The sequence below is a fragment of the Drosophila mojavensis genome, unplaced genomic scaffold (genome assembly GCF_018153725.1).
Source record: "Drosophila mojavensis isolate 15081-1352.22 unplaced genomic scaffold, ASM1815372v1 contig_36, whole genome shotgun sequence".
Lineage (NCBI taxonomy): Eukaryota > Metazoa > Arthropoda > Insecta > Diptera > Drosophilidae > Drosophila > Drosophila mojavensis.
Window position 1 is genome coordinate 1,477,275 of NW_025318858.1, and position 23,511 is coordinate 1,500,785.

At 44.0% G+C, this 23,511-nt stretch overlaps 5 protein-coding genes across 10 annotated transcripts; 3 read left to right on the plus strand and 2 right to left on the minus strand.

Moving 5' to 3' along the window:
- Positions 1-896: 896 nt before the first annotated feature.
- On the plus strand, positions 897-3,721 carry LOC6575704. The gene is made up of 3 exons (XM_002001673.4): positions 897-2,636; positions 3,077-3,173; positions 3,230-3,721. The coding sequence occupies exons 1-3, from the start codon at positions 1,068-1,070 to the stop codon at positions 3,664-3,666; spliced, it is 2,103 nt and encodes a 700-aa protein (XP_002001709.1). The 5' UTR covers positions 897-1,067; the 3' UTR covers positions 3,667-3,721.
- Positions 3,722-10,007: 6,286 nt separating this feature from the next.
- Positions 10,008-11,329, plus strand: LOC6575705. The gene is made up of 2 exons (XM_002001674.4): positions 10,008-10,309; positions 10,663-11,329. The coding sequence occupies exons 1-2, from the start codon at positions 10,108-10,110 to the stop codon at positions 11,217-11,219; spliced, it is 759 nt and encodes a 252-aa protein (XP_002001710.2). The 5' UTR covers positions 10,008-10,107; the 3' UTR covers positions 11,220-11,329.
- A 154-nt stretch (positions 11,330-11,483) lies between these two features.
- On the minus strand, positions 11,484-13,338 carry LOC6575706 (uncharacterized protein At4g17910). Its single transcript, XM_002001675.4, has 2 exons — positions 12,388-13,338; positions 11,484-12,333 (listed from the first exon to the last, which is right to left on the minus strand). The coding sequence occupies exons 1-2, from the start codon at positions 13,238-13,240 to the stop codon at positions 11,732-11,734; spliced, it is 1,455 nt and encodes a 484-aa protein (XP_002001711.1). The 5' UTR covers positions 13,241-13,338; the 3' UTR covers positions 11,484-11,731.
- Positions 13,339-13,582: 244 nt separating this feature from the next.
- Positions 13,583-15,567, minus strand: LOC6575707 (EGF domain-specific O-linked N-acetylglucosamine transferase). Its single transcript, XM_002001676.4, has 3 exons — positions 14,382-15,567; positions 14,105-14,319; positions 13,583-14,048 (listed from the first exon to the last, which is right to left on the minus strand). The coding sequence occupies exons 1-3, from the start codon at positions 15,330-15,332 to the stop codon at positions 13,670-13,672; spliced, it is 1,545 nt and encodes a 514-aa protein (XP_002001712.2). The 5' UTR covers positions 15,333-15,567; the 3' UTR covers positions 13,583-13,669.
- A 321-nt stretch (positions 15,568-15,888) lies between these two features.
- Positions 15,889-23,504, plus strand: LOC6575708 (probable phosphorylase b kinase regulatory subunit beta). 6 transcript variants are annotated; one of them, XM_015164770.3, is made up of 13 exons: positions 15,891-16,025; positions 16,097-16,272; positions 17,216-17,568; positions 17,630-17,825; positions 17,880-18,031; positions 18,091-18,639; positions 19,044-19,070; positions 20,020-20,034; positions 21,199-21,303; positions 21,366-21,938; positions 21,999-22,615; positions 22,679-22,951; positions 23,012-23,504. In XM_015164770.3, the coding sequence occupies exons 1-13, from the start codon at positions 16,006-16,008 to the stop codon at positions 23,322-23,324; spliced, it is 3,369 nt and encodes a 1,122-aa protein (XP_015020256.1). In that variant the 5' UTR covers positions 15,891-16,005; the 3' UTR covers positions 23,325-23,504. The 6 variants fall into 6 exon arrangements, with proteins under 6 accessions (XP_043864925.1, XP_043864926.1, XP_015020256.1 ...); XM_015164768.3 differs by lacking the exon at positions 20,020-20,034; XM_015164769.3 differs by lacking the exon at positions 19,044-19,070.
- Positions 23,505-23,511: the final 7 nt, after the last annotated feature.

The following is a 23,511-nucleotide window of genomic DNA, read 5'->3' on the forward strand; positions in this document are numbered from 1 at the left end:
CACCCTCTCTGTTCCTCCTCCCTCTTTGCACCCTTTCAGTCGACGCCCACTGCGCAGCAGAGACAATGCAATTTACCGTAATCCAGGAGCTTCAATTAATGGAGTGTCGACGTCGTCGCCAGCTAGCAAAAAGGGGTTGCTCAGCAACCTACCCCGACCCCAAACCCATCCCCGACCCCCATCCCTACCCACTGCCCTGCGCTAAAAAACCGTATAGTTGGTAACACAATGAAATGCATTAGACAATGCCGAGCCAAGATTGTATCAAAGATGAGGGGGCAACTTCCTGCCCTTCAAGGGCTGCCCCGGCTCATTAAGAATCATTTTTTTATTCTTAGTCTCAATGCCAAATATTCTTTGCCTGACGACAGTTTCTTGACGTCAATCAAGAGTAGTTTGTGTCCCGTTTGACTGACTGTCAGCATTTATTGTGAGAAATGTGAGAGAATTCCATTTGGTCAGAGTTTGAGAAAATTGATAAAAATACCAAGACCAAATGGCGTTAACGCACATCATTTATCAGCGTACATAGCGTACAAAAGTACATGTCAAAGTTCATGTCAGTAGGCAACAAGTACTTTAGCATTAAGAAAACTTCATTATTTCCCATTTATCTGGTTAAAAGGCAACCAAAAATGTAGTCGACTTCAAGTTTTTCCAAAAGTACTCAGATAAATTATGACGGTACTGTATTAACAACTCTTTATTCAATCTGCATCTCAAATATTTACCCACCCTATGGTACGATAGGTTTGATCGCATTTATAGACAGAACAATTGGCTACAGGGCGAATATGCCTAGTACTACATTGTACTGCTCGAGTATTACTCGAAAATCGTTGAGCTGGAACTGAAGCAGGCTCTGCTTTGGCTTTACTTGGCCTGTCAGGTCAAGGTCCTGGAGCTAACATAATATATGAGCATATCACACAGACATCATCGCACAGGAAAAACAATTATAAACATTAAATAAAGCATCAATATTTTTACTAACGAAAACAAAAACAACAAAAAAAAAATAAAAGATTTCTAGTAGTTGTGAAGCAAAATCGTAGCTTTTAGCTGAAATGGAGGAAAATACAGAGGCTCCGGTCGAAACTACCGGAGAACCGGATTCTGAAATGAGACGCGCCACAGCGAGCGACAATGTCGCATCGGAGGAAGCAACCCAGGCTGTAGATGGCGAGGCATCGAAGGTTGATGGAGAACAGACCATGGAAGTGGAGATCGACGAAGATGACCTGGACGATGAAGCTCGCGCGAAGCTCGAGAAGAAGAAAAGGGAGAAGAAGCGCGAAATGAAGCGTCAAGCGAATCTTGTATTGAAGAGTCACTTCCAAGATATGGCTGAAGAAAATGCCCAGGCGGCTGAGAAATCTGCACCACAACCAAGCTCGACCGAGCAGGATGCAATGGGAGAGTCCAAAAGCTCAGTGGATGCCGAGGGCGGTGCAGGGGAGGGTGACGATGTTGATGATGTTGACGATGCTGACGATGCTGCTGATGCTGGCGACACTGGTGCTGTTAGCGATTCTGGTGCTGTGATCGAGATTGACGATGAAGAGAAGGAGGATAAGTCGCCGGTGGAGTCGTCTTCAGACGAAGAAGACTACTCCCGCCGAGCCTGTCCGGTGTCCTTTAAGGGGGACTTCTTTCAAAACTTCTATTTTCCCAGTCTGTCGGATATAACGACCGAGTCCGAGACAGAAGAAGCTGAAGAAGCCCCTGCGGAAGAAAAAGAGCCAGAGAAGGAAACGCCCACTGTGACGGACACAGGCAAGGTCGTGGATCCCTTGGGCGGGGAGCCACGTCTGTCTGAGAAGGAGGAAGAGCCGGCAGGTGAAGAACAGCAGGCGCAGCCTCAGTCTGAAGAGGAAAGCGAACAGTCCTCCTCGTCGAGCATCTCGTTCGATTGGCCCTTTCCCCTAGAGGATGAAGCGCCGCCTCCTCCCGTCGTAGACGCTACGGACTACGCCATGGAAATGCTCATCGAAATGGATACGACACTGAAAGTCGTTCCAGCCGCATCGGACACCGAACTGGAGCAGTTGCGCCTCGAGCGCGCCAATCGCCAAGTCTGCGTCGATTTGCTATTTCGGCTCATCGACGATGCTGTCGAGGCGGCCGAGTATGTAGATCCCCTCAAGATCCTGCAGAGCAAGCTCGACAAGCACAAGCTCCTCGCAGAGGTACATCGCTTGCTATCCGAGTGCCTCGGCGCCAAGCAATACAATAGCGACTTAACCAACAAAATGTTCGATTACTATCGACGCGTCGGTCAGCTCAGGTGCTTTGATCCCCTGCCCGCCTCGCAGGAGAGAAAAGAGTACTTGCGACACAGGGAAGCTCTGACTTTGCTGGATCACTTGAAGAAGAAGGCAGCTGACACAAAGAAGAAGTACGTTGTGCACATGGCCAGCGTTACAATGGATCTCAACTATGTGCGCAAGATCGCGCTGACCTCCGTCGACTCGCTGGAGAATTGCGTTCGTACGACTCTCCTGCGCAAGGACTTCGAGGTGATGCCCCGCATCGTCGAGCAGGAGCTGCGACGCATGCAAAACCTACGCAATGAAGTCAGCGACAGCCGACTCTGGCTGATCACCAGGCAGCATACACTGGGCAGGCTGATCGAGGTGAGTCCACTGTTAATGTTCCAGATGATTCTAGCTATGACCCTCATCTATATAAACTTGTAATGTCCTATCTCCCCTATGTGTCCTATTTGATCTACTGTTTTATCTCCTTTATCCTTATCGTTATCGTATGAGCTGGTTAATCAGCTCATCTTCTCACGGATCTTACATCCGATCATTTATCTAATCCATCTGTTCCTCTAGATGATCCTCAATCTGATAGATGATCTTATATTCGATTATCTATCCGATATTCCTTTTGATATTTCATCTAGGTCAACTTAGTATATCATATGTTGTAGATGATCTTAAATCTGACCTTCTATTTGATATTCTATGCGTTGCCCCAGGTAACCAATCTGATCTTCGGTGTGATGCTCTACCCAATCTCCTATCTTTCCTATATGATCTTTTAACTGTACTTCTTTCCTTCCCCTCAGCGCAAACGTCAATTTGATCAGATTACGCCGGAGTTAACCATGGATCAGTTCTTGAATGCTCAACGCGATGTCACAGCGCTGGGCACAAAAGTTGAAGGTATTTCAATGCTCTCTCTCCCTTTCTCTATCTCTATCTGAATGTGTTTTTAATAGAACGGAACTACGAGTTGAATCGAATGCGCGATCGCTGCACCAAGCACGTTCATCAGCTGGCCTTCATTCGTGAGAAGACGAGCATGATTTCGGCCACGTTAATGAATCACAGGGAAGATCTGGATGAAAAGTTGGAGAGACAGAGTGAGCTGCGCGACCAGTTGCTCGCTCTGAAGATCGAGCACTCGCGCCTCAAGGATCAGAAGGCGCAAATGCACGAGAAGAGCGGACTGCTCTATAGGACCGCACTTCTACACGATTTCGACAAGACCGTCGAGCACGTGGAAGGGAAACGAATTTATGTCTCGAAATTACGCGATATGGTAAGAGACTTGGAGTCGAACATCGCCATATTTGAGAAGGAAGATCAGCGATCCTCTTACTTATTGTCGTCCATGAAGCAAATCAGAAAAAACGAAAAGAAGAATAGACTCTAATACAATTTTATACACTTCTACACTTGTACAGATTATATAATCAATTAACTACAAACTGCCTTCTTTTCACTCGCCCGCCCCCCACCTACAGCCTGAGCTCTCTATAGCAACCGAAGTTGCTTTCATATCTGACTTCTTCCTTTCTTTCTGGTTGTTGGCCAGGACTTCATGACGCTAAATTAACTGCCAGACATTTCTATTAGCTGCTCATGAATGCCAGAGCCAATCTACTCTTAATATATGCACGATGCCGTCCGCCTGATAACACTTCAAATATGCCACGGGGCGGAGCTTGTAACTGGGGGGGTCACGTTGCTGCGACAACCAACAAAGTTGCCAACCCCTCTCCCTCACACTCTCTCTAGCTGTCTCTCTCCGTCTCGCTTATCTTGGCACGTGGGCAACGATTTTGCGCCTTTGTCTAAATGAATTTAATGAAATGGAAATGTGCAGTCATGAGTCTAGTGCGTTCTAGTGTTCACTGTAGCTGACTGTACCTGCTGCTAAATATTACATCAAGAATTTTCATTAAAACTTAAGGATTTTATATAATTTCAAATTTCCGACTATGTTGTAAAATATTTATTTGACAGGCCAAGTCTGATTAATCTTGATCAATGCCTACCGTGCATAGACAGTTTACCCAATAACTGTGCTCAATATTAGATGGAATATTCAACAAGAAATATACCGACCTATTATATTATTATTTTCAACATCCTATTTAGGTTCCTTGATTAAGCCGAATTGAAATCAATCAGTATGTCTCACTATTAAATGTTCTGTTATTTAAGTTAGGTAGCTACAGGGTATCTCTAGGGTATCTCATACCCCTTCACCACATGTCTTACATAACTTTCTAGCAAGTTTTTGTTGCATTCGTTCAGGCGCCGGCAAATGCAACAGCTACAAGAACATGTCCTCGCTTTACGGGCAGACTTCAAGGCACTCACACAGGCACACGCACGGAACAATACACACACACACACGCATACACAAAGTACCTTTTCACACATGAGCGCACACGCTGGCATACCCCAGTTGCCCAAAGAGCCCCAAGAGGGGTGTTCCCTTCAGCTGTTGTTGTAAATCACGAACTGAAACCGTAACCGAAACCGTTAACGTGTTGCGGTTACGCTGCTGACTTTGCTGTGGTAAGACCGAGAGGCAGACGGACAGAGAGAGAGAGAGAGAGAGAGAGAGAGAGAGAGATGGAGAGAGCGAGATAAAAGAAGTGATGGAAAAAGTCATTCCATTTGGGCTTTATTAAATGCGCCAGCGGAGCGGGGCACACACACACACACATATGGAGGCTGTGTGCGAGTGTGTGCATATGTGTGCGCTTATGTGTGTGTGTGTGTTTGGCAGGGCAACGAACGTCCTGTCTCCCAAACTTTTTATTGCGAATTTCATTTTTTATTTCTCACTCTGTATTTATACTCGTTTTGGAAAGGAAAAAGGTATATTGGTTTTTGAATAGCATGCCTACAAATATTGCTAAGTAAAGCATAAACATTAAAAATTATACACATAAAACATTATCGTGCTGTATATTGTAAATATATCGCCTTAATGTCAACTATCGACTTGATAAATTGGTAAAAGCTATAAATATAAAATTCTAGAGATGAGACTAGAATTTCCATAGACAATCCAAAACTAGGAGTATTTATTGTATATATAGCATACGAAGCTTGGCAAATCATAAAGTCTTGAATATTTCAATTGATTTGCTATAGTCTAATCTCAGAACTTCCAATAATTATTGAGCATATCAAACCGAAATCAAAAATCTATTAAAGTCTTGTATTATAGCAACTTCAAAATGGAGAGTTCACTCAGATCAGACTCCCCCTGGACTCTATGACTCAACTAATTTCTGAATCTTCTACGAGTATCGTGCAGTCGGTAATGCCCGTCTGGAATATACCTACATGTTTTCTCAGTCAATTTTTTTGGCGAGGTTTATCAAACTTCTTACATTTGTTTTGTTGTAAAATGCGAACGGCAAACTTTGCGATTTAATGATTCGCTTCTGAGTGTCGGCTTAGGCGTAGGCGTGGGCGTGGCAAGTGGGTTAGCTCGTGCTAGGGTATCGCATTTCAGCTACAAGACCTATCGAAATTGTTTCAATTCAGCTTTCTTTCTTCTGCTTCTTCTTCCGTTTTTTTTTTTTTTTTTACCCAGATTTGTCAATGCCTTGACACAATGATGCATAACGTTATCTGAGATTTTGAGAGCAGAAAAAGAAGGAATTAATCTTGCTAATGCTTCCGACTTTGGTTTGGGGTTTTGGCATTTACGGCGAGTCTCAATCACATAATGCGATTGTTGATTGTTGATTGTTGGCTGTTGGCTGTTGGCTGTTGGCTGTTGATTCTGGACTAGCTTTAATGCTCTTTAGTCGACGTATGTATATATGTATGTATCTCCTGCTAATTGCTGCATATTGCTATGGCTACACGCATAATCATATCAGCTTCCACACGATTTAACAGCAACGCAATTGAGTTGCGTTCGCTTGGCAACAGCTCCTTCATGTCCTTCAACTCCTGCCGAGCTGGCTGAATGCCCCATTGCAACGGCAACGGCAACGGCAACAGCAACGGCGACGGCGACGCGTCTGCAACACTTTTTTGGCTTCGCATTGATTGCTCCACAAATTGCGCAATTGCTGGCTAAAAGCATTGCAAAAGCATTCAACAACTATTGTTACCTTCCATCTCTTTCGCTCCTCCTCTGTGTATTCTATTCAGTTGTCCTGCGCTGCTTCCTTTTTGCTGCCATGACACTTAAGCTGCGATGAAAATTCCACTCGATAAGCATTTTGTTTTGCATCGTGGCATGAGTCTGGCTCCGTTTGCTCTAAGCTGTTGCCAGCAAACAAATTCATGGCCATAATCGTTGTTGGGCGGCTGTTAAAGCAGCATGTGGACAGAAACTCTCACTCCTGCACCTCTGAGGCGCTTCTGAAGCCCTATACATCAAAAGAAAAGAACATAAATTGCAAGAGAAAATCAAGCATGAAATGGATGCAAAGTAAGTTATAGAAACATACAGGGAATATGTTTTCTGGAATGTATTAAATGAGATGAGCCAAAGGAAACAAGACTATATAGTGTTATTCTTTTAGTGTTTATATTCGTTCACAAAGAAAAACAATTAATAAAGCTCGAGTCGACACTGCTCGACTACAAGATCCCTCCCCGAACCCTTCGAGGAACTGATATTTCCATAATTCTAAGACGCTTTTCTGCTTACATACGAAAACTCATTTGCACGCATAAGCACGCTTGGGATGCAGTGCTGGGTACTAGCAAAACTTAACAAAAATCGAGATTCCATAAAATAAACAGACTCTAGCTTTTTGATGATGTAGGGGAAATAATTTCATAGCTGATATAAGATAAGATTTTTGATCGGGGTAATCGATTTTTAAAGCAAACGCGAACTTACCACACAAACTTTACAATCTCTCCAGCTCTTATATCTTCAAACATAAGGACAGGCGGGCAGACATACAGACAGGACTAAATCGTTTCAGCTCGTCGCGATGATCAAGAATTAATGTATGTATATACTTTATGGGCTCTGCAGATCAACAAAGCAAGTTGAGATCGATCGGCATTCTAAGAAAAGCACCTTAAGTTAAATAATAAAGTCAAGCAAAGCAAATATAACAAAACAAATAGATAAATAAATAAAAGAAATCATTATCTAAATAGAAAAAAGTTAAATAAAAACAAATAAAAGCAAAATTAAATCAAGTGAAAACAGCCAATATATAAATAAAATAAGAACAGAAATATATATACATAAAATAATGATAAGAAAAGTCCAGCCGACTATGAAATAGAAGCAGAAGCTCCAAAGCATTTGCAGCTCTTTGAAATCAATGAGGAAATGAGAAGACAATTAATATGTCAATGCAAACAATTTATTATCATTCCAAATTGCAAACCTTTAAAATATCCTTTGCCATTTGCTGCCTGGTTTTCTCAGCGCTGTTTGTTATTTTTGCAAATTTCAATGCCATTTGGTTGGCTGGCCAAGCCAAATGAGAGAGCGGAAAAAAGACTTCATGTCGGGTAGGATAGGCAGAGGGGGCTGGCAGAGGAGGCAGGCAGAGGGAGCAGCCAGTCATAATGCTCATTATGAACGGCTTAAGCGATTTCCCCAGGGTCTGCACTAAGCCTCTTCACAGTGATTGAGATGCCCAACCATACACACACACACACACACACATATGGGCTTTATTTATGCATATGCATACACACATTTCTATTTATTTGCCGAGTTTTTCTTTCTTTTTTTTTTTTTTGTAAAAGCAATCTGAATGAAATCCGATTTGCAGTCTATATATACATACATATGTATATATGTATATGTTGTGTACTGCAAAGTCAGCAAATTGGCAGCTGGTAGAGGAGATAGATGCTTCTTCTTCTCTCTATACTCGTTCACGCTGTCGGAAGAGGAGTATATTGGCTTGATGCAATGGGTAAAACTATGTATTTTCAAGCTAGCATTGGATAGTTGAGTTGGTCCATTGATTTAACGATAATTATCTATATATACGAATCTTGAAGGCGGGGCCAATCAGATAAAAATATAACCTGCAAAGTATTGAATCGAGAATTCGGCAGTTAGGTAACAGGAATCATCTTCACGAATCATGCCATAAGGGATGTAACTGTTCTTTAACCTGGCACAAGTATTATGCAGTCAGTTACACCCCACTGCAACATTCCGATTTGTTGTCAACATGATTTGGCTGGTATGTTTAACAGAACCTGAAAATACGTAATAATTAACGTTTCACATAATTTGTACGTGCATATTTCCTATATTCCTTTATTTCATCTGAGCCACGTGCGAGGCAAATGGACAACGTCGTCGTCTTTTTTATTTTTATTTTTTTTTTTTTTTTTTTTTTGGCTAATGAAAATAATCTGTCATCAAAAAGCGTATGACAAAGGCAACGCCCCTTAGCAGCGTTGGGCACAGGTGTAGCTGGCGCGCGCCCCCTTTGCCCCACCTTCAGTCACATGCAACATCAATTACACGGCACACGCCCCGCCCCCTTCCTCTCACACTCCCCTCTCTTGATGGATTTGGTTGACTCCCAACTATTAACTCTATGTGGTGTAGCTAAAAGGGTTGCGATTGCAGGAAATTGCATTTGTGTGGCCAAAATCAGATAAGGTACAGCTAGCAAATGCTTCACGTCCTGCGTCCTGCGACCTACGTCCTGTGCGAAGGATATCACATTAAAAGCGCATCAAGTTGAGCCGAAGCTGGCAGCCAAAGGCGCATCCCAGCAGCGGAAACTGTTGCTGTAATTAGATTGCACGAACAATCGAGAAGAAGGAAAAAGAAATCATCATAGATTGGATAGACTAGGAAAAACAACGAATTTCAAATGCTCTTGCTTAGGTGTGTGGTTAAGGTTAGTAGCAAAAATTAAAATTTGAAAATACATATGTTAAAATTTAAAAATAGTTTCAAATTCTATTCTATATTCTATAAGTTCTATTAATTTAAAAAATATTAAAATGTTAAAAATAATTCAGAATTTATTTTAAGTATACAAAAATATATATGTATATACAAAAAATAATACGAAAATTCCAAGAACTTTTCATTTGATATGAAATTTTATAGAATTCTAAAGAATATACGATAAAAAAAAAAATTAATTATATATTTTAAGTATATATTTTTAAATATTATGGAAAATATTCCCAATAGTCGCTTATACATATTTATTGTCTTTATGACTTACATATATATTTAAAAATAATATTAAATACAATATTTTCTTTTTATTTATTTATTTTTCTATTTTCTCTAATATCTCTCATTTCTTTACTCAACCAAGGCTGCGTTCAACTCGCCGCCTTAGTCAATATACCCAGCATATACCCTCTACGCAGCCCATTCGCTGGTCATTTACGCCCCATTCACCCAGCCCCACTCGACTTGGCTCGCCTTTGACCTGCCTATGCTCGACTGTTGCTTTGTTTGCGTCATTAAATTAAATATCCTGCCCTGCTCCATCGGGCAAGAAAGGACCTTCTTCTGCTTCGTCGTCTTCTTCTTCTTCGCCATCCACAGCATCATCGTCAGCATCGCCCGTGGACACAATGCGCGCAATTTCTGTCATTTCCTTAATAGAAATCTTATCTTTTGCGACGCCCAGGCAAGAGGCAGCCGCGCTAAGCCGGATATCGCACCTCTGACATCTGCCAACGCGAGTGGCAAAGTGGACATTAACGGACCGAGGAATACGTATGCCACACCGATAAATATATATATATATATATATATACAGGGTTTATATATAATAGTCTACGTAGTAACACTCAAATACACATTTCAGACAAGTTTTGAATAAAATTCCATTTTCTAGAACTGAGCTGCAATCGAACCAAGGAAGAGATGAGCTGCTGCTGCTGCCAGGTGCGGAAGGACCCCTGCCGAACGTGCGGAGCTGCGCCGCTCGACGTCAGCTGCTGTGGCCGGCGCGTGGGTCAGTGCTCGCTCACGAATGCACTCACTCCATACCCGGATGAGATCATCATGACGATATTGGATCGCATACTCTACTTCTTTGGCGCCACCAAAATCTGCCATTTGCTGGGTATTAGGCGTGGGCCAGACCTTGGCTCTGCGAGGTCTGTTCAAAAAATATCGAATATTCCATATCTCTTGTAGAGATTATGAAGTAATCTCCATTTAGATATTATAGAGCGATGCGAATCTTCGAGGCTTTTAAGAAAAATCATTTATTTTTATCTTTCTAAACAACAGTTATATTTGTTCTCCTCCTCCTTCTCCGTCACGCTCATTCGTCTTCAGCCGTAGCGATACTTTTTGAACAGACCTCGCATATTTTAATGGCTATACATACCGTAATACAGTGAACCCTCCTTTAATCTTGATCACAAAGTCTTGCTCTAATAGGCTTCACTTCCTACACTCCTCCGCCCGCAGGCAACCCTCCATGCAGATCTCCGCCGCCTGTTTGCGCCAAGAGTAGCTGCACCTCGGTCACCTGCACCTCGGGCCAAATGTCCAAGTGCAGCACATCCAGCAGCTTGAGCAAGCTTGCCGGCGCCAAGTTGACGGGCAACTGCAAGTCCAAGTCGTCCAGCCTGAAGTCTAAGAGCTCTGTGGGCCAATCCACTGGCTGCTCTGCCGGGCCGCGCACGCCGCACGTCGACTTTGCACATCCCGCTGGCGATAATCGTCGGCGGAGTGCCGACTCCATCAGCCTATCGGATCGCATGAAGCTGTCGCTGTCAAAGGCCTCGATCGCCTATACTCGGCTCAAGTCCAAGCTGTCCGCCAATCTGCAGCACCTGGGCAAGAAGTGGCTGTGGACGCGTCTGGTGCGCTCCGAGAACGGCTGTCACATCTACGAGGTGTACAAGAACTCCGCCAAGGAGCCGGACTCATGCAGCATGTCGGGCGACAAGGAACCAGTCATACTCTTTCTGGTCACGCCCAACGGACAGGTCATGCCCTTCGAGTCGCTGTCGAATTGCTAGAGCTACATGCTTCTGCATTGGATATTCGAAATTTCTGTGTGGCAAATAGACTTTGCATATTTTACCGTTATACACGGGTAATTTTTTATAAAAATATGTGTTTATAAATATTTTAGTGGAAGTTCGAGTGGATATTTAAAATATATAAAGTAAATTGTGAATGGTTATATTTATTTATGTATTATAATATTTCAAAATATGTATTTAATATTAAGATGGACTTAATATAAAAATTAAACAATTTTTAAATTCAAATATTCCAAATACATTAGAAAGCCAGTATATAAGTAAAGCAAGAGTACCACGCCGAGTACGAGGTATCTTCTCGTCGAGCAGCCCCAACGAAAACACTTTTACTTATTTTATGTTACAATACAACAAAAACAAACTTGCAATTTAGCTATAACAATTTTTATAAATGTATAATACGTAATTGAATTTGGTGCTTAGTAAATACTTAAAAAATAAAGAGAACTTCATTATCGTCATATGCAGGTAGTTATCACGACAGCTTAGGCAATGCGAATGCCCTTGCGAAACAGCACATAGACCATGCCCGTGCTGGCCAGCATGTAGAGCATTAGGATGGCCACACACTCGCCGCTGCTGCGCTTGGCCGGATTCAGCGTTAGGTTGACGAGGCCCGTCAGGAAGTTGCAGAGCATAAAATATGTGAGGCCATTCATATTGATGGTCTCCACAAGGGCGGGCAAGGGCGTCAGCTTCTCCGTCGGCGCCATCAAGCACAACTCGAACAGAAACGAGCAGAGCAGCAGCAGCAGCGTGCCAATGCCGAACAGCCAGAAGACATAGCCCGCGTTGAAGGTGACACGTGCTATGCCGAAGAGAAAGACGCAGGCGAAGGCTAACAGCCAGGTCACAGCTGTTACCAGCAGGATTTTGCGCAGCTTGGTTAGGAACTGCTCGTAGCTAAGCTTATCCATGGCCTTGTACCACCTGCCGCCCCAGACGCTGAGCAGATAGAGCGAGATGCAGCCAGGCAATGCGCTTAGACCCTCGCGATTTGCGCTTAGGAAACTACTCCGGTTGGCTGATGACATGACATACGCTGCGAGCCCCTGCTGCAAGAACAGCTCGTGGAGCATAAGAATGGCTGTAAATGATATCGATTAGTTTAGTCAGAGCTTCTAGCTAAGCGACGACTCACCCAGTGACAGTGGCAACAGCTGCTTGTCGGAGCGTGCGAGCAGACTGCAGAGGCTGGCCAGCAGCTTGGTGAGGCCCAGCGTAAAGAAGGCATTCAAATGTGTGCCGTACTCATGCTCGTCCTGGTGGTAGCTGATCAGCGTGATGACCACAGTGCGTGCCAAGCCAAGCATCAACAGGGGCAACACAACCTTCAGCACGCGCCGCATGTCAGCCCAGTTGTGGGCACGCTGCGAGACCACGCCCATCGACATGACGAACATGCCTATCCCGACGTCCATTAGGGAGGCGCCATACTCACGACTCTTGCGCCACTCAATGGGAAAGGCTTTGAAGTCTACAGCCAAGATGGCGCAGCCAGTGCAGATGTAAGACGTTGCCCGCAGCAGGGTTATCGCCGCTGGCTTCTTTCCAACCTCGTAGCAGTGTTTGGCTGCAGCTCCTCGCCAAGCTCCACAGCGCAAGAGCAGCAGGGTGATTAATGTTGCAACCACTATGCAGTAGTGGTTATTATAGGAATTGGCCACTGTATTGCTGCAGACGGTGGGCAGGGTAATCAGAAGGAATTCCAGAAGGAAACGGCGCAGAGACCGCTGTGACAAGTGTTGACATAGCAGTTGCGATAATGTGAGACCCAGCAACGTAGGCAATATTATCGGCAGAACACTTAAACTGGCTCGTAGAATAGCCCAGGGACAGTAGGATGGGCCCTTTCGCACCGTTTCAATATCCAGCGAACTGCAGACAGCTTGCTCCATGTAGCTTTGGAAGATGTGAAGCGGCGCTGATAGCAGACATTTATCTGCTGTAACACAGGCATCGTAGTGATCGATTGTGGCTTCCTGATGATCCATAATAAGCCAAATATAGTGTAAGTAGCCGGTCTTTAAGATAGTTTACATCAACTTCCAATTGTTTTTGCAAACGCGTATAAACAAAACACAGATGATTTGCAGACGTTGCCACAGGGGCGCGAATTTACCAAAGAACTATAATTTCCAAACAATTAATTTTCTATTATAAAATTTCTTAATTAAAGACAATCGATATTCATGTTGTATCAATTATATATTCTCATTTAAAACTAAACTTATTAATCGCATTGTTCGCAAAAACAGATATTTGTGATTTGCAGTCGTTGCAGCCCTCATCAGATGACATATAAAAACTGCCGCCACAATCGAAATGTTATCGAATTTCAAATGTGACATATCGATAGTCAGTTTACTTTTACAAACAAATAAATGCATTGGTCAAACAAATCACAAGGCGTTAAGATTAAACTAAAGCTCATCATGCTGTGCTAGTGCTGCTGTTGCCTGCTGGTAATCCTTATGGGCACGCACCGCCGTGGCTGCTTGAGCCACCAGGCGCTCAAACTCATCCGCGTCAAAGCGATAATTGGTGAATTTGGCATGAGCACCGCCATCCGGATGATGACCCTCGTCCTGTGGATAAACCAGATCGCGATGCTCCCAGGTGACATAGTGTACGCCACGCAAGCGTGCCAGATCCTTGTAGCAGTTGGGATCCTCGCAGTTGTACAGCTCGAACAGACAAGCCCAATTGGGCAGAAAAAGCAAATGCGTCAGCCCAGCGCCATGCATGCCAATGAGCATGTCCGAATTTCTTGTAATCTCCAATTGGTCAACAAAGGAGAGGCTGTACGAATATAGTTAAATGATACATAGAACTGAAAGAGTATATCTATAATTTACCGTTCGTAAGAGACGCGCTGTACTTCGTAATCCTCATTGGCTTCAAGCCTGGCAAGCAACTCCTGCTCATTCAGCACCTGCCTGTACTTTGTGCGACGAGATAGATAAGTGATGCGCAGCTTCCTTACAGGCGGCGGCCTGTAGGGAATCTGCAGACGATGCAAAATGAACTCAGAGAAAGCGCGAAAGAGTCCGCTGTTGGAGCAACCCTGAATCTGTGGAGCAAGATAAGAGATAAGGATTAAGATAAGATTTTACTGCACCACTAACTACTCACAATGGGCGTATTATAGAACAGGCCAAAGATCATGCGCGGCAGCAGCGGCAAAACAACATTGCGGAAGCAAATCCGTTTGCCCTGCACCTCGTTCAGCGTCCAAATGGGGCGCTGGGTGAAAGCCTTGAACGTGTCCCGGAAAGGTGAATCATACGGATATGTTTCCCATATGAGAATCTGCACATCTGTGTTGAATGCAGCCGGATGGGACTGGTTGACAAAGAGCGAGGCATACAGATTGAAGAAGTCGCAGAAATGGTGATACATGTTGTAGGTGGCGTCGATCTTCATGATGAAGGTGGGCGTGTTGACGACCAGGTCGCAGGCTCCGCTCTCCAGCACCGGCTGGGGCAGAACATCGAAGTAGCGCAGCTCCGGCGCCCACGACTGCAGCGCCGAGCCTATGTGTTCCATTTCGCCTTGGAGACGCGTGCGATTCAGCTCGCAGTGGCCCAAAATCTGGCCAGGCTTCAGCACGTCCATGTGGTATCGGATGCGCTCCTTGCGCTGCGGCAGATCGCGGAGATCGATGAGTAAGTTGCGACCACGACAGAAGCGGAGGTAGCGCGTGCACTCCAGCGAGGAGTCCGACAGATACTTGGGCATGCATTGAGGCGTCAGCTCCGACAGTTGCTGCTGGATGAAGCCGAAGTCCGCTTGGTAGTAGAAGGTCTGCACCTGTGCCTCCTTGCTCTGCACCCAGCCGGTATGTTCACCGGGACAGTGAGGCGTCTGGAAGCGCGCCTCGGCGCTGCAATTCCGCTCATGTCCCCAGCAGGCGCGTGACTCCACGCGAATTTCTTCCACTTGTTTTTTGAGCTTGGGAAAGGTGTTGAGGTAGCGTATGAGATGATCGGATGGCAAATTGGGCAGCTTCACCACATCCGAATTGCTTTGGGCAAGTATCTGGCTCAGCTGGAGCGCATTGAAGAGTATTAGCAGTGTCAGCATCCTTACAAGACTATTTTAAGTACATTCGTTTCGTTGACTGAGATTTCTACTTGCAGCTCTTCACATTTCACATCAGCGGCTGCATTTCATGGCCAACAATGGGCAGATGATCTCACTTGTTCGGCTGATAGATGATGATTATGATTTAGTTAATTCCAACGACAGCAGCCGTCGCGCCCGTCCATCAAAAAGGTGCTACATGCCAAGACGAAAAAGAGAGGCACAAGAAAAACCTGCTTGAAACCAGCAGCTGTTCGTAACAGCTGTTCAAGAGACAGGGTGGCCACATTACGCATAATAATGGGAAAATACAAGGTTACGCGCGCACAGTGAATTTCGAAATAGACTGAGTGGTAGGAGCGACTAGACTTAAATATTACACACATACATAGCTCTTTAATATGCAATCCCCAAATACATTAATTACAAATTCCTTAAAGTGGTTTCATGAGCATTACAACATCATTACACACTCTGACGTCACACATGCATGAAAAGATTGAGTGCCCATGCTGCCACCTTGTGAAATGCGCGCATGTGTCTGTGCGAGCAGCTGGTCTCATTGCAAATCACATTTGACTTCTTGAAGGGTATACTTTTTCTTCTGCGTATACACTTTTAATTAAAGCTGGCAATTAAAGCCAGAGAAGGCGTTTAATTGCAGCCAACTACAATGCGTAATGTGCCGAAATCGTAAGCATTCCAATGAAATATAATATTTTCAATAAATTCGTTAACAAGCCGCATGGAAATTCGCCCTACAGACTCGGCGTATTAGTTACAACACCTGGCGGGAGCGCAGCTGGAGGAGGCACCACAAACAGTGGTATATCGACAAGTGGCAGACACAATAGCTTGGAGGACATCAATCTGGATCAATTTCTGAAGACCATCAACTATGAGGACACGGTCAAGCAGCTGGACATTTACTATGGCATCGGTAATTAGCAAAAATCAAACGGAAGCATCATTCTCTATTGAGCTGCATTCGTTTTATATAACCTTGGCGGCGTCTGTGTAGGGCAGCCAATTTAGCTTCAATTTGCTGACACGATACGACGCAGCGCGTTCTATTTATAAACAGTTCGCAATGTTTGCCCCTAAATAACGGCAGCTGTTTAGCCAGCGTCTGCGATTTGTTGCTCTCCCTCTGTCTGTATGCTATCTCGTTCTCTTTCTCTCTCTCCGATCGCTACGGCATATAAGCGGTTTGTTTATTTACATTTGTAAACAAAGTCTCAAAACATGCTGCTGCGGCATGCGTGCTAAAGCCATTGACACTTGGCTAAACTCTAATTTATTTATGATAGCGAGTATATGATGAGTATAACCATCGGCAATACATTGAAAACAAATTTGTTGTTGTGCAGCAATGCTAATTTCATATAGCACTCTCACTCGCTTGATCTTTCCTCTCCTGTAGAGCGAGATGTCAAAACATGCTTACTGTTGCTTACTCTCTGCACTTATGCTAGTAGTTAGAGCGAGCTGAGCGCACTCCCACTATTAAAAGACTCCGACTCGGAATTTCACCCAGTCGAGGGCCTACCATATAAGCTTGCTTGCTCTCTCCATATACGTGAGCGATAGTAGCAACGCACACATTCTTCCCCTTTGAGCAAGAGAAGCACTTCTAAGCAGCCAAAGGCTTTGCTACATTCATATTTCGCTCCTGCATGATTGATTCGATGGAGCGTATCTAAGTGTGTATGTGCTTGAGACAAAGTCAGTTACACACACTACATTTATTTATTTGCGTGCTGTAATTTGAATGCCTTATAAATGAAGGTGGGTATATTGTCGCCTGATTTAAAAATATATATTTCTTAGCCCGTCTCAGTCTTGTATTAATTTGGATATTTTTACCATTCTGCCACCTTTAGTTAAACGCCAACTGCTGCGCTACCAGAGTCCCATCACTGGCCTGTTTCCGGTGATGAGCACCGACCAAGTCGTGGGTTCGGTACGGGACAGTGTCTACTGTGCAGCGGCAGTATGGAGCTTGTATCAGGCGTACAGGCGCATTGACGATGATCGCGGCAAGTCCTACGAGCTTGGCCAGAGCACAGTCAAGTGCATGCGCGGCATTCTGGAGTGCTGGGTGAAGCAGGCGGCGCGCGTGGAGCTCTTTAAGCAGCGTCAGTCCAATCAGCATGCGCTGCACAGCAAATTCCAACTGCACACGGGCGAGAAGATATATCCCGATGAGTTCTACAATCACTTGCAAATCGATTGTGTGAGTAGCGAATGCAGCACTTCCTACGGGCTCAACTAACCGGGATTCCTCTCCATTGCAGGTCTCCTTGTATTTGCTGTTTCTGGTGCAGATGATCACATCGGGACTGCAGATCATATACACGCACGATGAGGTGGCCTTTGTGCAGAATCTGGTTTACTATGTGGAGCGCGCGTATCGTACGCCCGACTTTGGCATGTGGGAGCGCGGCTCCAAGTACAACAATGGCACACCAGAGATACATGCCTCCTCCATAGGTACTATTACATTCAAATTAAAATATGGATCGTTTCTAATCATCTTTATTTCAGGCATGGCCAAGTCCGCTTTGGAGGCCATCAACGGCTGCAATTTGTTTGGCGAGAAGGGCGCCTCCTGGAGCGTCGTCTACGTGGATATTGATGCACACAATCGCAATCGCAGCATCTTCGAGACGATGCTGCCGCGTGAATCTAGCTCCAAGGCAATATATTCATCTATTACTGTGCATCTCAGCCCTTCTAAGACCTCTCCCTTTTTCAGGGCGTGGATGCTTCGCTGTTGTTGACACTGTCTTTCCCAGCCTTTGCCTCACACGAAGATCGCCTCGTGGAGCAGACCAAGCAGAATGTCGTCAATCGCCTGCGTAGCAAAATGGGCTTCAAGCGCTTTACCCGCGACGGCTTCCTCAGCAAAGCAGAGGACAAGACGCGACGCTATTATCAGCCTGGCGAGCTGAAGGAGTTCGAGGGTCTTGAGTGCGAATGGCCACTGTTCTTCATAACCATGATCATCGACGGCGTCTTCAAGAACAACAATGAGCAGATTGAGGAGTACCAAAATGATTTGCGCCGCTGCCTGCACACCGACGCCAACGGAGATCCCGTCGTGACCATGTACTATGCCCCCGACGGCGAGGGCTCCTATATGCGTGCGCCCTCGCAATCCCTGTTCCTCTGGGGTCAATCGTTCTTCATCATCGCCCAGCTGCTAACAGCTGGACTGCTGCACATTAACGAGCTGGACCCCATCAGGCGCTATTTGCCCAGCTACAATCGTCCACGGCGTGCGGGTCGCTACTCCGCATTTCAGGTGAGTTCATGGCGGAGCGGGTAGAGGGTACTTCTCACATATATCGACGAGCATCAATCACTGGCCCGGGAGTAGGGGCTCAGCTATCTGCCAGCGCCGCCGCTGCTGCTCTTTACTGTGTGTCTGCTGTGTGTGTCTGCGTTCGCTGTCTAATTGGTATTCGAATTGATTTGTAATGTTATCTTAATCTCCTTACTATGGGCTACGTAATTGAATTGGCTATTTAATACTACTTATACCATACACATACATATATATTGTGTCCATTCTTTTTACTACCACGTACATATCGAACAATTACTACTACTGCTACGATCGAAAACGAACGAAATCAAAAAACCTTATCGTATCTATCCACAATCCCTAAAATATTTCTATTGGTTGGCATACAATATTATAAACAGGGCAAAGCTTTCGATGATAAACACAAAGTAAGTAGTCCCACAAATTCCATATGCTACCAAATTACTCGCACTCAAGTAGAACGTCATCAGCGATCTATATACATACATATGTTATCCAAATTTTATGTATACAAAATTAATGCGCTTTTTTTCTTAGTTGTTTCTGCACATTAGAATAAAAATTCTTATCCAAATTCTTATATTTGGCGACACACACACACTAAGCACTGATCGAACTCTGCATATGTATATATATACATTGTATATAGAGTACATATTCGGTATTATAACGATCCATCCCAGCAGGAATTTCAGTTTTGGGGAACTTCATATCGACTTAAGGAAACTTTATACTTTATAGTAAAGAAAAAATGCTAAAAAAAAAAAATAAAATAATAATAACTAAAATCAAATGTACAGCAGATACATATATAGGGTGGAAAAGAATTTACTCAAATGCTGAACTTTAAACAAATTTTGAAAAACTAATCCAAAATTTATTTATTCAAATTCTAGATCAATAATTTCATTAACATAAAACAAAGTTTTATTCAGCACTTTTTCACAGAGTCGTCAGGACTTATATAAGGTACTTTCCTTTTATTTTGTTTTTCAAGTCTCCAGGCTTGTTTAGTACAGTAATTCTGTTATAGATCCTAGCCCCGCATTTCCTACTGGGATGCACATATACATACACACATACAAACTCAAAATACTTATGCCTATTAGCTATTTCATGTAAAATATAATAAAGAAATAATAATTTTTAATTTGTGGCTGTGTTAATTGTATATAGTGACATTATTTACCCTCCTCTGCTTATTTGTATCTAAATCAAACAAGTTTTTTCTTTACTCTTTTCGGTACTCTGTTCTTATCTATAAAAAAAAAAAAAACAAAAAAAAAAAAAAAAAAAATCAATCTACTGCATATTTTGTTCCTACACACGCTCTTCTTCTACTACATAAATGCATAGGCTAAACCGGGCACTGTAAGTAATGGTTCACCTAATCTTGGGCATCGACCCGTCTACGTAGTATTCAGTTTGGCTTCTTGTTCCCTAACCGTTATGTACTTAACCCAAAAAAGCAAGCAACTAAATAGATTGAAGTTGATTTTTTTTTTTAAATAATTTTTAACTAATTTGTTTGTTTTGCGGGGGGCGCTTCCACAAGACTAGAAAAACAGTTTGCGCTACTTTCGCTTGAATGCGATCATGAAAATAGTTTGTTAACCTATTAAAAGCCCTTGTTAAATGATTTATTTTTCTACTAAAAAATACCATCACGAACCAAAATTAAATAGAATCGACGCGTACCGCTAATATTGGATACCCCGCAGGTAATTTGTGGCTCAAATAATATCAGCGGGCTCTCAATTGTCTCATTGCGCGTTGTCTAGGCAACAAATTGGCAGTTCAAATGGCAAAGAATTTCCTAAATTTCGGTTTCACCATCTTTAATTGTCTGTGATATTTATTTAATTCAATAAAACAGGGCTGCAAATTCTAAATAATAAGTAAAAGTTAAAAAAAAAAAAAATAAAAGATTGTAAAGTTATGAGTAAAACGACTGATAAACGGTTAAAAAAAAAAAATTATATAATAAAAAAATAAATATTATATCAACTATTTAATAAATCATTTATTTCGCTTATAATCTAAGCAATTGAAGTTTTCAAATTGATTTGCAGCCTTGTATAAAATTCAAAAATTATTCTCACTTAATAATTACAATAATTGATTTTTTTTGTGTATATCAATGTCTTTTTTAATTTAAAACAATGTACTATAAATTGTTCGAAAACCTTTTTGTAATTAATTTTGTATGTTCCTTGTACATTTTTCTTTTCAATTTTGTTTCACATTTTCTCTTTTAGTGTCTTTGTCCGTAGCATGTTTGAAGTCATCAACACCTTTTGTCCTGTATGCTCCACACCTTTCCCAGCTCCTCAGCCATCCCACTCCCCCGCTCCCTTTCACTCTCTGTGTCTCTTTTATGATTGTTATGCTAATTGTTTTTCTGCATTTTGGCATTTGGCTAGCATAATTTTTTACACCTTCATGTAAAGAATTGGCTCTATGCATTGTCTAACTTCTTATTATTGGCATGCAGTGGAGTCTGTCAGCTTTTCTAACTGTTTTCGATGCTTGCAGGGCACCGCCACAGATCTAGTGGTGCAAATCGTGCTCATCGCTGAGTCGATGCGCCTGCAGGCCATGATGGCCACCTATGGCATACAAACGCAAACCCCTCATGAGGTGAGTGAGTACAGTTCTTCCACTTCAAGTTTATAACTAATTTCTCGCTTCCTCGCTTACAGGTGGAGCCCGTGCAAATCTGGAGCTCAACGGAGCTAATCAAGGTCTATCAGCATCTGGGCGTCAATCACAAGGTCGGCCTCTCGGGTCGCCCCTCGCGTCCCGTTGGCTCGCTCGGCACCAGCAAGGTCTATCGCATCTGCGGCATGACCGTGCTCTGCTATCCGCTCATCTTTGAGGTGTCGGACTTCTATCTGTACCGCGATATGGCCCTGTTGATTGACGACATCAAAACAGAGCTGCAATTCGTGGGCAAGTATTGGCGTCTGTCGGGCCGGCCCACTGTTTGCCTGCTGATACGCGAGGAGCATATGCGCGATCCGCAGTTCAAGGAGATGCTGGATCTGCTGGCCATGCTGAAGAAGGGCTACTGCGACGGCATGAAGGTGCGCATCGGCCGACTACAGAATCTCATCAGCAGCTCGTGCATTGAGCACTTGGACTTCATGAACCAAAACGATCTGACAGACAACGAGAATGCCTTTTCGCAAATCAATCACGAGTATATAGGCTATCAGTCGCTTACAGATGTGCCCAAGGCACTCACCTATGTGGAGGAGAAGATCTCCGTAGCAGTAAGTGGAACCCGTCTCTAATCCTCAACTGTCCAGATTAATTTTTGGATTCTTGCCTAGCATTTCGACAGCAAACCCACGCCGGATATCATAAATGCTTTGCGCAGCACCGAGTCCATCTACTGCCTGTGCCAGCTGTGGGGCATTCTGCTCAACCGCGAGGGCCCCCACTTCGAGGTGAACGGCCTCAATGTGAGCACGGCCTTGACGCAGCTCTATCATCGCGCTGGCTCGCTGCGATATTGGCGCGCTGTGCGCTACTGTTCCTCGTTATTGCACCATATTGTGGACTCCATCAGTCCGTTTATCACCACTGTGCTGGTGAATGGCAAGGAGCTGACCGTTGGCATCATCGGCCAGAAGGAAACGGTCTTCGATAAGCCGATGACCCCAGCGGAAATTCAGAATGTGATGTACACTAGTGTGCAGCCCTATGATGTCATCCAGGCTGTGCTGCAGCAGGAGGTGGTTCTCTATTGCGGTCGTCTGATTGCCACCAATCCGTCCATGTTTCGTGGCATCTTGAAAATACGCATTGGCTGGGTGCTAGAGGCCATGCGCATCTATCTGCAAATCTCTGGCCAGCAGAGCATCGATGTGGACAATCTGTCGCCTTTCCAGGTGCGCATTCTGCTGCAGAAGGTGCTCACAGTCAGCGAGTGGGCTGTCGAAGAAAAGTATGTAAATTGCATGAAGAATATTTCAAGTGTCCTACATAAGCTCTATGAATTCCCTTGTAGGCTCACCACGCTGCAGCGCCGCCAGCTGGAGGGTTGCCTGTGCCGTGTGCCTAAGCACTTCTACAACAAGATCTGGGAGATTCTGCAGCGCACTCCACAGGGCATTCTAACGCAGGGACATCATCTGCCTGCCACACCCACACTGACGAGCATGAGTCGAGGCGAACTGACGTTCAATTTGCTTGTGGAAGAGACACTAATCTGTATCGATCGGCCCGAACGGCGGCAGATAACCGTGGAGCTGCTTTGCATTGTGGCCACCATACTGAATCGGTAAAACAAATCCTAAGAAATTGAAATTAAAGACATAAATCTAATATTTCTTCCTTTTAGCAATCCCGAGCTGCATTTCAAGCAGGCGCTTGATTTGGATGGCATCATTGCCGAGGCCTTTGCCATGTACTGCAAGGACAACAACATACAGAAACAGCCCCAGTCGTCGGAGCAGCAGGGCCAGGCCCAGAGCCAGCCCAACAAGCAGGAAGATCTGACCGCCTTCTATTCGCTGCCCTATTCGGAGACCACCGGCTACTTGGCCCGCGCAGCTGTCAATAAAGTTCTGCAGGGCGGGGTCTTTTCCACATCCGAGGATGATGTGCAGCTCGACGGGGATCACTTGCACGATGACAATTGCAAGGTCTCCTAAGATATTTCGCTTAGCTTTTGTACATAGCATATCTTGTTGACCAAAAGGCGAAAATACTTGTACCACTATCCAAAGTAATTCGAATTTTATAGCCTGTTCTGTTTTGATTTTAATATGTGCTACATACCTATTCATCTTCTTGTCCTGTTAGTTTTAATTAAATGTTATCTATATAAATAATGCTGGT

Excerpts from the sequence above, each read along its gene's own strand:
- LOC6575704 (XM_002001673.4), top strand. The coding sequence starts at position 1,068 with ATGGAGGAAAATACAGAGGCTCCGGTCGAAACTACCGGAGAACCGGAT. Across the intron at positions 2,637-3,076 it reads CACTGGGCAGGCTGATCGAG|CGCAAACGTCAATTTGATCA; the intron begins GTGAGTCCACTG and ends CCTTCCCCTCAG. Across the intron at positions 3,174-3,229 it reads GCTGGGCACAAAAGTTGAAG|AACGGAACTACGAGTTGAAT; the intron begins GTATTTCAATGC and ends TGTTTTTAATAG.
- LOC6575706 (XM_002001675.4), bottom strand. The coding sequence starts at position 13,240 with ATGGATCATCAGGAAGCCACAATCGATCACTACGATGCCTGTGTTACA. Across the intron at positions 12,334-12,387 it reads GCTGTTGCCACTGTCACTGG|CCATTCTTATGCTCCACGAG; the intron begins GTGAGTCGTCGC and ends TATCATTTACAG.
- LOC6575705 (XM_002001674.4), top strand. The coding sequence starts at position 10,108 with ATGAGCTGCTGCTGCTGCCAGGTGCGGAAGGACCCCTGCCGAACGTGC. Across the intron at positions 10,310-10,662 it reads CAAAATCTGCCATTTGCTGG|GCAACCCTCCATGCAGATCT; the intron begins GTATTAGGCGTG and ends CTCCGCCCGCAG.
- LOC6575707 (XM_002001676.4), bottom strand. The coding sequence starts at position 15,332 with ATGCTGACACTGCTAATACTCTTCAATGCGCTCCAGCTGAGCCAGATA. Across the intron at positions 14,320-14,381 it reads TGTTCTATAATACGCCCATT|ATTCAGGGTTGCTCCAACAG; the intron begins GTGAGTAGTTAG and ends CTTGCTCCACAG. Across the intron at positions 14,049-14,104 it reads CAGCGCGTCTCTTACGAACG|CCTCTCCTTTGTTGACCAAT; the intron begins GTAAATTATAGA and ends ATATTCGTACAG.
- LOC6575708 (XM_015164770.3), top strand. The coding sequence starts at position 16,006 with ATGCGTAATGTGCCGAAATC. Across the intron at positions 16,026-16,096 it reads ATGCGTAATGTGCCGAAATC|ACTCGGCGTATTAGTTACAA; the intron begins GTAAGCATTCCA and ends TTCGCCCTACAG. Across the intron at positions 22,616-22,678 it reads GAGTGGGCTGTCGAAGAAAA|GCTCACCACGCTGCAGCGCC; the intron begins GTATGTAAATTG and ends ATTCCCTTGTAG.